Source organism: Heloderma suspectum, chromosome 1, assembly GCF_057233095.1.
Source record: "Heloderma suspectum isolate Gila_16-S chromosome 1, 16-S_ref, whole genome shotgun sequence".
Taxonomy (NCBI): Eukaryota; Metazoa; Chordata; class Lepidosauria; order Squamata; family Helodermatidae; genus Heloderma; species Heloderma suspectum.
Genome location: NC_139458.1, coordinates 225185266 through 225200398, shown reverse-complemented (window position 1 = coordinate 225200398; position 15133 = coordinate 225185266). Strand labels below are relative to the sequence as shown.

General features: G+C 44.3%; 1 protein-coding gene across 5 annotated transcripts in view; it reads left to right on the top strand.

Moving 5' to 3' along the window:
- The window catches only part of ADARB1 (adenosine deaminase RNA specific B1), a 116881-nt gene that overhangs the window by 66432 nt on the left and 35316 nt on the right, over window positions 1-15133 (top strand). For 3 of the 5 annotated variants that reach the window (XM_084820484.1, XM_084820509.1, XM_084820475.1), the window contains exon 4: window positions 6704-6818. In XM_084820484.1, the coding sequence (XP_084676610.1) occupies window positions 6704-6818 (115 nt within the window). Of the gene's footprint in view, window positions 1-3367; window positions 3464-6703; window positions 6819-15133 lie in introns of all 5 variants that reach the window. The other 2 variants (XM_084820501.1, XM_084820492.1) reach the window with 1 other exon arrangement.

Below are 15133 nucleotides of genomic sequence, written 5' to 3'. Positions count from 1 at the left end.
CACGGCCCACCATGGCTTGTTTAAGCTGTGGCGCATGCCAGGTACAGCTTGCCTAATTGTCTGCTCAGGCACAGCTTGTTGTGTTGTACCAACCCGGGGTACATGGCTTGTTGGAGGGGGAAACAACCCTCAAGTAACCCAACAATGCCCCATAGGTTAATTGAGAGTTGTTTCCCCCACCCACAAGACATGTTGCCCAGGCTCAGACGACATGCAAGCTGTAATTAGGCAAATGGCGCCCGCCATGCGCTGCTGCTTAAAGAAGCCACCATGGCTCTTTTAAGCTGTGTTGATTTTGCAAACCAGGTCAGTATATTAACCTCTGCATTCATTTCCTGGGCTAACCCTGGATAGCATTATCTAAATTAACATTGCTGTTGATATAACCCTTAATTGCAATAAGTGGCAGTGGGTGTGGATGGGTGTGGGAAGGTGGACTGATGCTCCAGAAGGGAGGGGGTTTGGGGAGAGAGCACACAACCCTGAGGCTCCTTATGAATTGCTTGATGTCTGTGTCTGAACTGGCCAATTCAAGACCAGACACATTTCTAGTTTCCCAACAAGTGTATGAAAAACTATTTGTGCTCGTTTTTCTTTCAGATTTTTTGCCTTCCCCCTTAAACTTTACCATTATCTAACAGGTCCCCTCTTCCTTCAGAGAATCTATTGCCTTGCATTTTCAGTTTTTTACATAGCATGCATTTTATTATTCCCTTTTGAAAATATTTTGTTAGCTGTCGATGGCTTTGATATACGGTATCTCAAATTAAAGTCAATAGTACTTACTCTGCTTGCATATCCTGAAGTACGGAAAGCCCCTGCCAAACTCACCAGGTACGTGCATTCCTCATGATAGTTTAAACATCACAGATCTCATTAAAATCTTTAGGCTCTAAATTTTTGTTTATTAAAAAGCATAATTCCTGCCCTCGTGGTTGGCAAGGGATACTTGAAGACATGACGGCTACAATACAGGAAATTATGTGTTGCAGCTCTCATACTTGGTGTCATAAAAACGTAAGAAACACATAGGATCCCCACCTTAGTCTCAGATTAGGATTGTCCATAACCCTATTTTCAGCACTGTACCACTTAGTCTCAATTCCTCTAGAACTGAGGGCTCCTCACCAGGGGCATCATTAGAGAGTGCCTACCTGGGCACAGGCCCCGATCTTTTGAGCTGTGCCCTGGATCTTTTGTGCTGTCCTAATTGCCATTTTTTAAAACATTTTCACATTGACTTGCATTGGAAAACACAATGGCTATAACATTTTTAGTTTGTATGATAAATACATGAAATTTGGAGACCTGGTAGCCCCCATGGAGCTGATTGAACATGACCAATTTCAGATAGTTAGGTCCAGTGGCTTTTGTGCTAGTCACAGGTAACATTTGCTATTTTCAGGAAAATCTGTCAAAGCAAAGAGCTATACTTTTTTTATGCTTCCACATAAGTGCATGGAATTTGTGGACTGGGCAGCCCCTATGGAGCTGACTCAGCTTGCCAAAGTTCAAACAGTTAGGTCCAGTGGCTTTTGTGCTAACCATGTGCAAAGTTTCCTTTTCTCAAAGACTAAAACAAAAAGTAAAAATTGTCAAGCCACATGGGGTTAGAGATCCTAATCAGAAGGTGTTTAAGGTGACCATTAGGAGGTCACTATCCCTAGTCTCTGGTGTAGGGGTTTTTTTGAAGTGCAAAAAACCTCTCTCCCTCTACTTTTCTGCTCTTACATGCCCACTCATGGGAGCTTGCTTGCAATGAAATTTTGAAGAGGGAGAAGGAAGGGAAGAAAGAGCTTCATGTGAAATACTGGTATTTCACACAGCATCTGATTTTACAGCCCCAAATTGGAACCTTGCAGAGAAATAAATCTGGGGCTGTTTTGTTTGCCAGTTGCCATTATCCAGCAATAGGAAGGGCTGTAGCTCAGTGGCAGAGCACATGCTTGGCATGCATGAGGTCCCAGGTTCAATCCCCAGCACCTCCAGGTAGGGCTAGGAAAGAATCCTGCCTGAAACCCTGGAGAGCCGCTGCTGCCAGTCAATGTCAACAATACTGGGCTAGATGATCCCAGGGTCTGACTCAGTATGAGGCAGCTTCCTATGTTTCTATGAACAGAAAGCTTTAATAAAAATAGGAGGTTTTGGTTTGGTTTTTAAGTGGAGGGGAGATAAATACTGCTCATTTACGCAATCCTATGTATGCCTACTGAGAAGTCCCATTATGTTTAATGAGGCTTACCCTCAGGAAAGTGTGCATAGGATTCCAGCACAAGTTACTTTTGCAGGGAGGTTTGCACCTCGATGTTCTGCATTTTTACTCAGAAATAAGTCCTGAGATGTGAGCATGGCACTACAGTAGGGGTGTACGAAACCCCACTTACCTGGCTCCGCTGGGGTCCGCAGGTGGGGAGAGGTGATCCGTTCCTCCCCCTGGAATCCTCGACGGGGGGGGGGGTGATCTGTTCCTCCCCCCACCCGGAATCCTGTCTGGCCGGCTCTGCTCCGTGGCCAGTCCGCGGAGCCTCCGGCCGGGCCGATCCACAGCAGGGCTTCCATCCACTGGAGGGCGGCTGTGGACGCAAATGGCATCCTGTGTAGGGGCCACCATTTGCGTCCCTACGCTAGCCCGTGATAGCCCTGCTTTAGCCGTGATAGGCTGCGTAAATATATACCTAGCCTATCATGGGCTAGCATAGGGACACAAATGGCGGCTGCTACGACGGCCACCATTTGCGACCACAGCAGCCCGGCCGCTGCTTCAGCTGCTGCTGCCACATCTGCCACCAGGTAGGTCCGTCCTGGGGGGATTCCGTGGGGGGGCGGGGGGCGAGGAGGCCGTTCCACCATGGACTCCGGGGGGCCGGATTCTTTAGAATCCTCACTGGAGTCCATGGTGGAATTCTCTGACATCCCTACACTACAGTGCCTATCCAATTCCATCCAATGAATGGAGTTTGATAGGCCTACCCTTTCAGCTCAGTTCTATGCATGTTTGTCATTTGTGTGTTTTTTATTTTGCATGAACTCTAGCTTCAGTGGTGAGGGGAAGGCATGTAGTACCTGCTCAGAGTTTCTCCATAACTTAGCTTAGTTTTGAAAACAGACTCATTGGCTGAATCCTGGTGAAGTCTTGGCACAAATGAAGTTATGGGGAGGAAGATACATTGAGAGCTTGTGCATAACGAGGAGGTAGAGGAGATTTGCACAAAATAAGACATCTGTTTTTATGAAGTGTTGCTGGAGGATGGTAGGATGAGGAGGGATGGTTGCATGGTGGGGAACAGAATTGGTAAGGGGAGAGTGTAAGTGCTCAGTGGTGAAAGAAAAGCATTCTTCATATGCTCAGAGGCACTTTATGTTTAAGGACATAAGAAGAGCTGTGCTGCATCAGACCAAGGTCCATCTAGTCCAGCATTCTGTTCACACAGTGGCCAACCAGATGCCCACAGGAAACCCACAAGTAAGACTTAAGTGCAGTAGCACCTTCCCACCCATGTTCCTCTGTTGCTAACATTGGTAAAATGTAAATAAGTTCTAATAATTCTTAATTTGCATGCATGTATATCCTTCAGAAACTTTGCAGGTTTCTTTCCTGGGGGACACCTCTAATGACCTGTGCATTTTCATACAAATTTACCCAAAAACCATTGGGGAAGGGGTGAAGGGAAAGCAAAGCAAATTACTCCCTCCTCCAAATTGGAGAACTCCCCTTCCACATGAACTGCTGCACCTATCCTTCTGAAACTTTGCCGGTTTCTTACTTAGGGACAACTCTAGGTTGTCTGTAATTTTCAGAACAATGGCCCACAAGGAAAACAGGGAGATAAGTATGTCCTCTTTTGGAGACCTTAAAATTTCAAGGCCACCCTTGCACAAAAACCCTTGTGGCTAGGGGTGTATGGATTACTTACCCCATTCCGCTGGGGCCGTCTGTTGGGGGGGGAGGCGATCAGCCCCTCCCCCCTGGAATCCTCCTTGGCCAGGTTCGCTCTGCGGGGAGCCCATGGAGCTGCCATCCGGGGCCATCTGCAGCCAGACTTCCATCCGCTGCTGGACTGCGGCCACAAATGGCCGCCATAGCGGCCGCCATTTCCGTCCCTGTGGTAGCCGTGATAGGCTACATATCTATTTACGTAGCCCATCACGGCAAAAGGCAGGAACGCAAATGGCGGCCGCTACGCCATTTGTGTCCCTGCTTTTTGCTGTGATAGGCTACGTAAATATATATGTAGCCTATCACGGCTATCGCAGGGACAGAAATGGCAGCTGCTACGCTATTTGCGTCCCTGCCTCTTGCCGTGATAGGCTACGTAAATATATACCTAGCCAATCACGGCTACCACAGGGACGCAGATGGCGTCCCTGCGTTAGCTGTGATAGGCTACGAAAATACTTACGTAGCCTGCTGTCAAGGGCTCCTTGGAGGGCTCTCTCAGTCTAATCCAGTAGCCAAGTCCAGACACAGACAAAGGGATTCTTTTCCAAGCTTTATTCTTCTTTTACAACTTAATAACTCTACAGGTAGCAACTAGATCTGAGCAGCAGCATCCCTATGCCCTAAGTTGGAACAGTTGGTCCCCGTTTGAAAGGCAATTACTGGCAGACCCCTGAATATAAGGACTAGGGAGAATCCCTCCCCTTTTCCCTTGGATCCTCTGGGCGCAACCGTTCTTTGAGTGAGAACCATTTGGCGCCGCTCTCTGCGTCTGCGCCGCGCATCCCCCGCAGTCTGCTGTCTGTGCTGAGTCACTTCCTGGACTGCTTTTTAAACTAGGAATGTGGGTGGGAGGAATCTCCGTCAGCTGTTGGTCCTGGGAAAAAAAGGAGCGTGCTCCTCTCCCAAAGGAGCGACTGCTCTTCCTCAGCATCAGAACTACTCTGGGATTCTATGGGCTCAGTGTCCACCCTGACACCTATCATGGCTAAAGTAGAGAGGAAATGGCGGCTGCAGACCAGGGCAGCCATTCGCGGGGCAGCAGACAGCTGACAAGGTAGGCTCCGGCCCAGGTAAATTTTGTGGGGTGGCGGGGGGGATTGCTCCGTTCCGCCATGGACTCCAGGGGGCTGGATTCTAAAGAATCTGGCCTCACTGGAGTACGTGGCAGAATTCTCTAACATTCCTACTTGTGGCTATCCTTCTGAAATTTAGCAGATATGATCTCCTCTGATGGGGCAATGAATCCTGAAATTTTTATCCAATGCTTCCAAGGAATAAAAATATTATTGGGCGTTCCCTTTAAAAGAAAGTCAAAATTTAAACCCTGCACTTATTTTTCTGACCTTGGGCAGGTGTAATCACCTTCTAGAGGACAACTGTGCATGTAATTATCATCCAGTTCTGACCAAGAGAAAAAGGTTTGTGTGTTTTTTAAAAAAATTCCTTGGTAGTCAACAGGAAGTGTGGAAGACTCATTTTTCCAAACCTTGACTCAGGTTTGGGGCTGAGCTGAAGCGGTCTGAGTACAAATTGGCCCAAGCAGAAGCAGGATGTTTTCCGAAACGCTGAATCAGGGTCTGAGTTGAAGTGGGGTGGGGGGTCAGTGCACACTTCTTATATATGTATGTATGCATACATGTATGTATGTATGTAATGTATACACACACGCAAGCACACACACACGCAAGCACCCCCCCCACACACACACACAGATTTATTAGAGGTACGCTTAGACTCGGATATATTGTGTGTGTGTGTTTGTGTGTGCACACATGCAAATTTGTGTTATGGGCCTGTGCCCTATCTTTTAAGAACCTAGCAACACACCTGGTCCTCACAGTTAAATGTCATTCATATTTCTACATGCAAGTCATTAATAAAAATGTTTTTAGTTGCTGGTTTCTGTTTACAAAATACAAGTGAGAGGCTTGTTAAAGCAAGTTGGCCCAAAACATGACCTTATCACTAATACGTCCTTATCACTATCACCACCCAAAGCATATGGTTGACTCAGACTCATACTCAGTTTGTAATTTTATTCTCAAAATCTGTAGCAGTTGTGTTAATATCTAGCCAAATAGCTACCATTTGTTACTGTCTTCCTAATGCATTATTTTTGCTCATGTTCACTTTATAATTAATTGTTAACAGCTCAGCTCTCCACTTTACTGAGATAACTTTAAAGATCTTACTCAGTCCACTAAAATATTTGCATTCCCTTCAAACTTGGCATTCTCTGCAGATTTTATAATAATACTGTTCACTCCATCCAAGTCACTAATGAATATCTTGAGTGATAATGGGCTCTGGACTGACCTCTACGGAACACTACTTGATACTACCATCTGGTTTGAAATCAGTTATTTTTTACCCTTTGAATATGCTTTTAAAAGCCACTTATATATGCACTCCATCATAATTCCTTCTTAATTAGATTCCTCAGACTTTGCTAAAGAAAGTGACACAACCTTGCTAAAATCTGAATGTTATATGTGCAGCCTCACCCCCTTGCATTTGAGAATACTCCTGTTCCATGGTGGGTACCAAGGGCTGCCATAGAAACACAGCCATGGTATGAAGAAATGGCTAAAGTGTGTGAATATACACGGTTCAGCACTTTGAATTAGCATTGCAAGAATATTATATTGGTTTTTAAATCCATTGTGAAAAATTTTAAGGCAGTTTTTAAAGCGGAACATTTATAATATGTAGCAACAGTCCTGTTTCATTGAATGGTCCAACATGTTAATGTGATTTTTGCAGGTTTTAGCTGATGCTGTTGCACGCTTGGTAGTAGATAAATTCAGCGATTTGACGGATAACTTTACATCACCTCATGCACGTAGAAAAGTGCTAGCCGGAGTTGTCATGACAACAGGTAAAAACAAAACAAAACCATGCTAATTTGGTGCTTTGTCCCCTGTTGGTATACAAAATAAAATTGTAAAGGTAAATAGATATTTCCCTTTTATATATTGTTTTCTTTTCGTTAAATAGTGAAAGCTCTTCATGCAAAAAATTATGATTAGCAATTGAGATTTAATTTCATAATCTAAATGTTATATCTGTTATAATCTCTAAATGATATAACTTTTTATTATAGACAATTATTGGGAATATGCATGTAAATCATTACTTTCATTTTTAATAAAATGTCAGACTCCCCTCTCTATTTACCTATAATATGAAGCAAGCTCTGTAGCTTGTTCATATGCATTTTCACTTAATCTAAATACTTTCTCTCATGATTAAATTGTGTAATATCCCAAATAAAACACACATGCCTTTAGAAATACTATGTATCTATACTAAAAATGCCTAAAAATAAGTTTTAAAAGTTAATGTCCTACCATCATCATAGATGGTTATGCTGGTACGGGGAATTAGGGGTTAAGAAAGGGGAGGGGTGAAAAGGAGATGGAAAGGAAACACTCTGGCATGCCAGGCATGGTTCAACCCTCCTGGAACTATATTGCTTCAGCATGCTGGATGCTTGAATGCTACCCTTGTAAAAAACAAGGGTAGCTTGTGGAAAGCTAACATGTCAGGAGGAAGATCCAGCGTAGCCCTTAGTAATATAGGGTAATCCGCTAAAGGGGTGGGGTGGGGCGGGAGGCCAAAGAAGACATGGAAGAGCATAATCCACATGTTCAGAAAAACCATGTACTATACTTTCTAGCATACTATTGTTGCAGAACCCAGAGTCAGAGAGACCACGGAGTGAAGGAAAAAGAGATTCTTTATTTAACACGCGGGTTTAAGGCTGGAATCATTTCCAAAGAGCCAGAAGCCCCGAAATACATCAGCACATTGGTTTTATAGACATTGTGACACATATGAAACGGCTCCTCCTCCCCCTCCCACGTGGGGTTGCAGTCCTCAACATTTCTCTTCCTAGCACCATTGTTTATAATACAAGAACTGAGTTATAGGGTAGCCATGATAAGGAGAGAACAGAAGAGAACAGCAGAGAACAAGATATACAATTGTATGACCTTTGACAAGATAAGGAATTCCTGTGTCTCGTCAGCTTACAACAATATATTCAAGGGAGAAAGAGCTCAGCAAGAACATGAAGCATGAGACTGCATGAGGCTACTTAGTCTGACCCCCGATATGGCTGCTACATTCCCCCCTTAAATGCATAATTTCATTACAATTATAGCATTTTTGATAACCATACAAAGCTTTTTGTGACATACATATTACTTAGCCTCTTGTTGGGCTATTAGAGCGTAGAGGGCAGCAGTTTTACTAGCTGAGACATAAAACAGATTGGTTAAACAGCGCATAAGACAAGGAATGCAGAGACATAACAGAACTTTTATGAACAACACTGGTAGAATTAGGATGAACTAATTAGGATGCTTCAAGCCAGCTAAGATCTGGAAGCCAAGGGGTTAACTAATTGAGCTAATTGTTTTGTCTTATTGTTTTGTTAGCTGCTATATTGTGCAGCTTGTTGATCTGTTCATCTACAGCATTGCCATTATCAGTTAAGTTAAAACAACAGAGCTTTTGGTGTGTCTCACAACTTAAATGATGAAGAAGGAAGAGGTAATCTATACCAGCTCTATTTTCTAGAACTGCACCTCTTAGATCACGCAACTCTTTATTTAACAGTGACAATGCTCGTGAGGTGGCATTTATGCTTTTGGCTAAGCTGCAAGCTAACCGGTTGATCTCCAGACTATTAGCCAAGGCTAAACCTGGAACCCCAACCAGTGACATTGTTAAGGCCAATTTTTCTGAGTCAGAATATAAGCGCACATGACTATTACAATTTTTAGTTAGTTGGAGTGCTCGAGGCTGCCGTCGACGGATTTTCTCGGGCCACAGGGGAAGAATTGGCACCAGTTCAATTGGCGGCTGAGGCAGCATGGGTGGTTATTAGACAAGTTGGCAGGAATGAATGACCAAGTGCGGGAACTACATGTCTAAAACCATCCATGAGGCAAAAGTATGTGGGCATCATTAAAAGATATGTTTTGAATTTTATTACAGTGGAAGGGGGCCAGGGATAGCTTTGTATTTTCTGGAAAATTTTTGACAATTAAGCATTCGTGCACACATAGCATTTGTTTCAGCAACGATGGGGGTGCGTAGAGTGAACTCTGTAGGGGGTAGGATCTTTGCAACTACGCCCCAATTAGCATTTTGGGAATAAGTTAAACTTACACCATAAACTCTTAACATGGTATCTTTTTGAATGTTCCCAGGATGTCTACAGACAGGTATTAGGCAAGAGCTAATAAGCCTGTTTGCAGGTATACCTCTTGGCAAACAAAAATGTTTTACTCTCGTGATGTTAGCCAGGTGAAGCCAGTAATTATCAGCAAATCACTGGGACAAACTTTTCCTTTCAGGGGCTGGCCCCCCTTTTTGCACCTTATTAAGGAAACACAATGCAACACTACTAACACTACAACAGGCATGTTTGATCTTCTTTGGGATCTGACCGTACGCTGGGCAGCTATTCACCTGGCAAGCTGCAGTAGGGTCTAGTCCCCTTCTTCAATTCTCCAGTTGCAGGTCTGACCGTACGCAGGGGGACAGTCTCCCGGTGTGTCCACAGTAAGGTCTAGCCTGAGTCTTCTTACTGCTTTTTCAGAATGATTTTTAAAGGATTTTTGAAAAGGAAAGAAATCCTTTCAAAGGATTTTTAGGATTTTTGTTCATAGTTTACTCTCCCCCTCTCGCTCTCTTGACTCGTGTCCAATGTATCCAGGGTTTAACTCCAGCTGCTTTCATAGCTGCAGGGGTGGAAAGTATGACAGTTTTCAGTCTTCTCCATCTGGGAGTCAAAGGGTTATTTTTCCCTCTTTAACTCATACTTTAACTCTTGGTTGGAAAGGATGAGCTTCTGTGATGGGAATGGCTTATTTTTTTAAGACAAAGTGACGCTGGGCTTGAAGAACTTTGCTCAGTGTTTGGACTTCTTGTTTAAGGCTAACGTTTGCTTGCTCTTGATACCACTCCAGTGTCAATCATGAAGTCAATGTCATGGCCCCTCACAGTCAATGTCACGGCCCCTCTCAAGCTGTCTCCCTCTTCGCCCATTCTGGCCCCTTTGGTTTTCTCCTTTGTGTATTTGATTTATTTTAATATTTATTTGTGTATTTGATTTATTTTGGTTCTTTTTTAAGAATCTTCTACCTCCGCCGGGTCTTCTTCTTTTCTTCTTTCATCCACGTCTTCTTGGGCCTCTGGGTTGAGGGAGGTATACTGGCGATAGGCATTTGAAAGACGCTCCAAGTGCACTCTGGGGCCTCGGTGGCACCTTGCAGCACTTTAGACACTTTGGTCATATTAATTGACTTCTTTATACCTGCCTTTACGGCTTTTAACAGCAGGGTTTGATACTGGGTGAGGCGCTCTAGCCCCACTTGTGTTTTGGGATTCCAGTGGGGGGGGGGGTTACTTACAAGGAGACTTTATTGGGTAACTTACAGCACACAGGCATACTTAATGGTTGGATCAGACAGCTTCTCTGAACCACGAGCTATTGGGCTAAATGGGTTTTTATACCATGAGGCAGCACAACACTAGCAAGCATTTTCAGCATAGGCTAGAAGTGTTTGGTTCTCAGGCACAGCTTCCTGTAAACAACTTCGCTTCCCAAAGTGCTTGATAACACTTTTATTCATTAGTATGGGAAGACAAATTTTTTCTCTTTCTTTTGCTTTCTTTTTCTTTGCTGATCTGCCTGTATTGCAGATCATGTTTCAAACTTTTTATATAAAACTTTCTGCTCCATGCACCAGCCTTGTCTCTTTATTTGTCTTTTTTAAGTTAAACTCACTTACTTAAACCTTTCTGCCTTACACTAGTCCCAATGACACACATTTGGGATAGGCTCTTCTTCTCCTTCTAGTTACATTTTTTTCATCTTAAAGAACTATTACATTATTGTGGCTACTTTACCCCAGGTAATAAGCTCCAGGCACAATCAGCTGCTTTTAATTTACCCTGGGGGCAACTATGGCCACGCTTCTTTTCTACGAATGTTTTTTTTCTTTGCCTCTTGCCTTTTCTTTCTTCTTTTTTTTTCCTTCTTTATCTGTCTTCTACTTTCTCTATTTCCTTCTTTTTTTACTTGCCTTTGTCTTTTCTCCTTGTCATCCATCGGGAACCACACTTAGTATCATTTGGAGTTGCAACTAACACTAATCTGCAAATATCACATATATTTTATGATATCTAAGAAATCATAAAACATATGCAACAAACTTTTTCTGCAATTTAACACAATGAATGGAAAACACTTTTTGCATGGTAAGGCATGATGGAGCAGATCCAGCAATCATACTGCTCTTCTGGCTGAAAGCTCAGGGCCCATTAAAATTAAGGGAAGGGCATACCCACACACGCAAAGAGTTCTAGGTCACCATTTTTGCATCGGCAACTCTATGCTGCATGAGTCCTAGCAGAAGGAAATCTAAAAGTCATAGATCAAACTCAGCCTGCTGTACACTGAGCTAACTACAAACACAGACACACGGTCCACAGCGATGAGAGTTCAAGTTTATCAAAAGCTTCACAGCACTGTCCATGGCAAGTCTTTGACAATTTAAAATTTTAGTTCATGTGCAGAGTGTCTCTAAAAAGCCCAGATGATGATGGAGGCAAACAGAGAAGGCTCTGGGCAATGAAGATGCGATGTTTCCAGCAAAGGCTCTCCACTTTTGCATCAGTTTAAAAAGGGAAAGTGTGGCCCTACACCCCTTCTGACAGACAAGGGCCTTTAACTTTTTAGCAAGGCCTCTGTCTAAACAGAGTGGCACAGCTCAGCTCTCTAGCCGTGACGCTTTAACCTGGGCAACTCCTCTGTAAATTTTATTTTACTTCTGTCAGGTTCTCTCACAGACATTTTAAAAACTTACTTTTTTTTTCCTTTTAACCTGGTACACGAAAGCACTGAAACACTGAGTGCCGAAACTCAGGACGCTGGGGGGTGATGGGCATCGCCTTATACTTGCATTTTTCAGGCAGCCATTAATCTTTGGGGAGGCGGTGGGGTGATTTGCAGGACTTCAAAGGCAAGCTTCTCAGTTTGTCTGTATTTGTAAATCCCAAGCTTAAAACAGGACACGATGAGGTACAGGGCAGCCAAATTCTTGCTTTGGCACGGGCAACAAATAACTCGGGTCAGCTTTCTTCGCTGGGGTCTCAAACAGGAAAACAGTCTTAATTTAAAGTTGTAACATCACTGACAGCGTCAGCCAGGCAGCTACACAGATCTCATTGTTTTTTAAGACAGTTGCTCCAATATCTTCTTTTCTTATCAATCAGGTTGGGTCTCCCAGCTTACACAGTTTATTGCAGCTTTTAGGAGCATGGTAGTAGCGTGATTTTGGCTTGGCCAGGAACATGCTGTCTGGTTTCTCGGTCTCTTCAGCACACACACTTAGGCAGTGTAACACTGGACACTCAAATCAGTGAGATTTCTTCATTGCAGGGAATCCCACGGCAAAAGCTTAATGGTTACGCTCTTTAGAAATCATATAGCCGATGGTCAGTAGCTACAGGCTCTATGCAATTTTAACACAGTTCAAAGCTAAACACGGTTACCTTGACAGAGATCTTCAACATGGTCTTTCCGCTTCATTCTGCTTTGGGACAGTCTTATGGCACACTTTTCACTCGAAGAGGGGTCTAGCCTGTGCTCTGGGGGCTGATTCTTCACCTTTATTTTCTATTTTGCCTTCATCTTCTGGGTCTTCATTTTCAGTTTCCATTTCTTAGGGATTTCATCTCAATTAGGCGAGGTGATGATGTTGCACAACTCAGAACGTTGTGGGCAATTTTCCTGCCCCGCCCCCCCTCGGCGCGCTAGGCTAACAGCTACTTCTTCGGCCTTACACTCTCACGCTCCCACGCTTTGTTAAAAGCCAGACTGTCCTGCAACATTTCTCTAATTAACAGCCTCAGATCTTGTTTTTTTTTTTTCCTCTCAGCTCGACCTTGAGCTTTTTGCTGTTTTCTCTCTCTATTCTGAATCTTTTTTTAAAAAAAACCTTTTTCCTTCTTTGTTTGACATACATCTCAAGGGGGTGCAAGGTTTGCTTCCCCCACCACCCATAGCCTCCCTCCTAAATTGAAGACAGACACAATTGGGGAATGGGAATTGGTCAGTGAGTAGGGGGTCTCACTGGCCGACACAAGAGGATTTTACACACCACGCACTTTGCTACTGGCCTGGGCACCCGGACGGTCAACGGTATGCTTCAGAAACCGCAGTAGCCACTCACACAATCATCATTCTCTCCACTGCATCCATATGTCCCTGCCACCCACTTTTCCCACTTTTTACCAGAGCGGAAAGCGGCTTCCCCAGCTTCCTCAGCTTCCTACTGAGTACTGGCGTGCTGGGTACTGGCGCCCACTCGGGGGTGTGATCAGGCCCCCCTTCTACCCGCAAGGAGTAGGTTCTTTTTGTATACGTATACCACCAACACTGACCTTCTTCATAAGGCGGGGCCCTCTTTTTTTCTGCCCAGTGGCCTTTCTCCCTAAAGGCGGGGCCCTCTTTTTCCCATATACTTGCCTTTCTCCTGAAGGCTTCCAATGTGGGTTTCAACTCAATTGCAGCTGTGATACAGGCAGGGCTCAAGTTCCTTCCTCCGCTTCCCAAGGTTCTCTTGCCGCTCGCTGCCGTTTGGGCAATCCCGGTGCAGGCTTTCTCCCATTCACTCGACAAAAAGGTTGGTGGCGCCAAGAAAGGGAGGCATGCGCCGAGCTCGTCTTCCCGGTGAGGCGATCAAGAGCAGGCAACTGCCACCTGTCTGGCTCAGAGCCTGCCACATCCGAGTCACGGCACCATTTATGTTGCAGAACCCAGAGTCAGAGAGACCACGGAGTGAAGGAAAAAGAGATTCTTTATTTAACGCGCGGGCTTAAGGCTGGAATCATTTCCAAAGAGCCAGAAGCCCCGAAATACATCAGCACATTGGTTTTATAGACATTGTGACACATATGAAACGGCTCCACCTCCCCCTCCCGCGTGGGGTTGCAGTCCTCAACATTTCTTCTCCTAGCACCATTGTTTATAATACAAGAACTGGTTTATAGGGTAGCCATGATAAGGAGAGAACAGAAGAGAACAGCAGAGAACAAGATATACAATTGTATGGCCTTTGACAAGATAAGGAATTCCTGTGTCTCGTCAGCTTACAACAATATATTCAAGAGAGAAAGAGCTCAGCAAGAACATGAAGCATGAGACTGCATGAGGCTACTTAGTCTGGCCCCCGATATGGCTGCTACACTATCACTTCAGAATGCAGGTTGTGGATCGTATAGTTGTATGTTACCCCAAACTTTAAGAAAACCTCCAAAATTCCAGCACATAGGAACGTAGGAAGCTGCCTTATACTGAGTCAGGCCCTTGGTCCATCTAGCCCAGCACTGTTGACACTGATGGTCAGCAGCAGCTCTCCAGGATTAAAGGCAGGAGTATTTCTTAGCCCTACCTGGATGACAGATAGAGGCTCCCAACAGAACCCTTTTGGCTTTTAATCTTCATGAAAACAGATGTCCAGAGAGTGAGAATGAGCGTGCCATCACATGAGGCTTTTATCATGCACTCGTGGTGGGTCACTCACCAAAGTTTGTGGGTCCTTTTCATGACATTGTCAGCCTCCAGGACACATCCAGCAGTATTTCCCAGTTATTCCATGTTAAAAAGATCCAGAGATAATGGTGTGTTTAAATATCCTGGATTGTCCGTGTGTACATTCCTTGTTGCACTATTAAACAGTCACTAGATGGTGCTGTTTTATTGAGTTCTATGGAACGCTGAATGAAAGTTTTAAACTTCCCCTCTCAGCGATCACATGGTCACCATTTGGGAACCCACAGTAAATGCAGAAAGGCTCCACAACGATAGGACTGCGGGTTTTTTCTTTAATGTAGAGACGCCCAGTGACAAAGAGCCTGCAAGTATAGGTGCATGATCCAGAAGGACCAGAGAGCTGACACATTTGGAGGAATTGAGTGGTGAAAATTATAGTTCCAAAAATGGAACATATTTATACCCTGGTGGACAGGTACTGCTCTGTTACGTAGCCAATCACAACTTGGCTATATGCAGCATGTATGTCAGCAAGAGGTTTGACTCCTAGGTGTTTGTTTCTGCTCAGGCAGGTAAATGAACTCCCCTGGAGATAATTTTGGTTGCAGGGAAATTGCAGC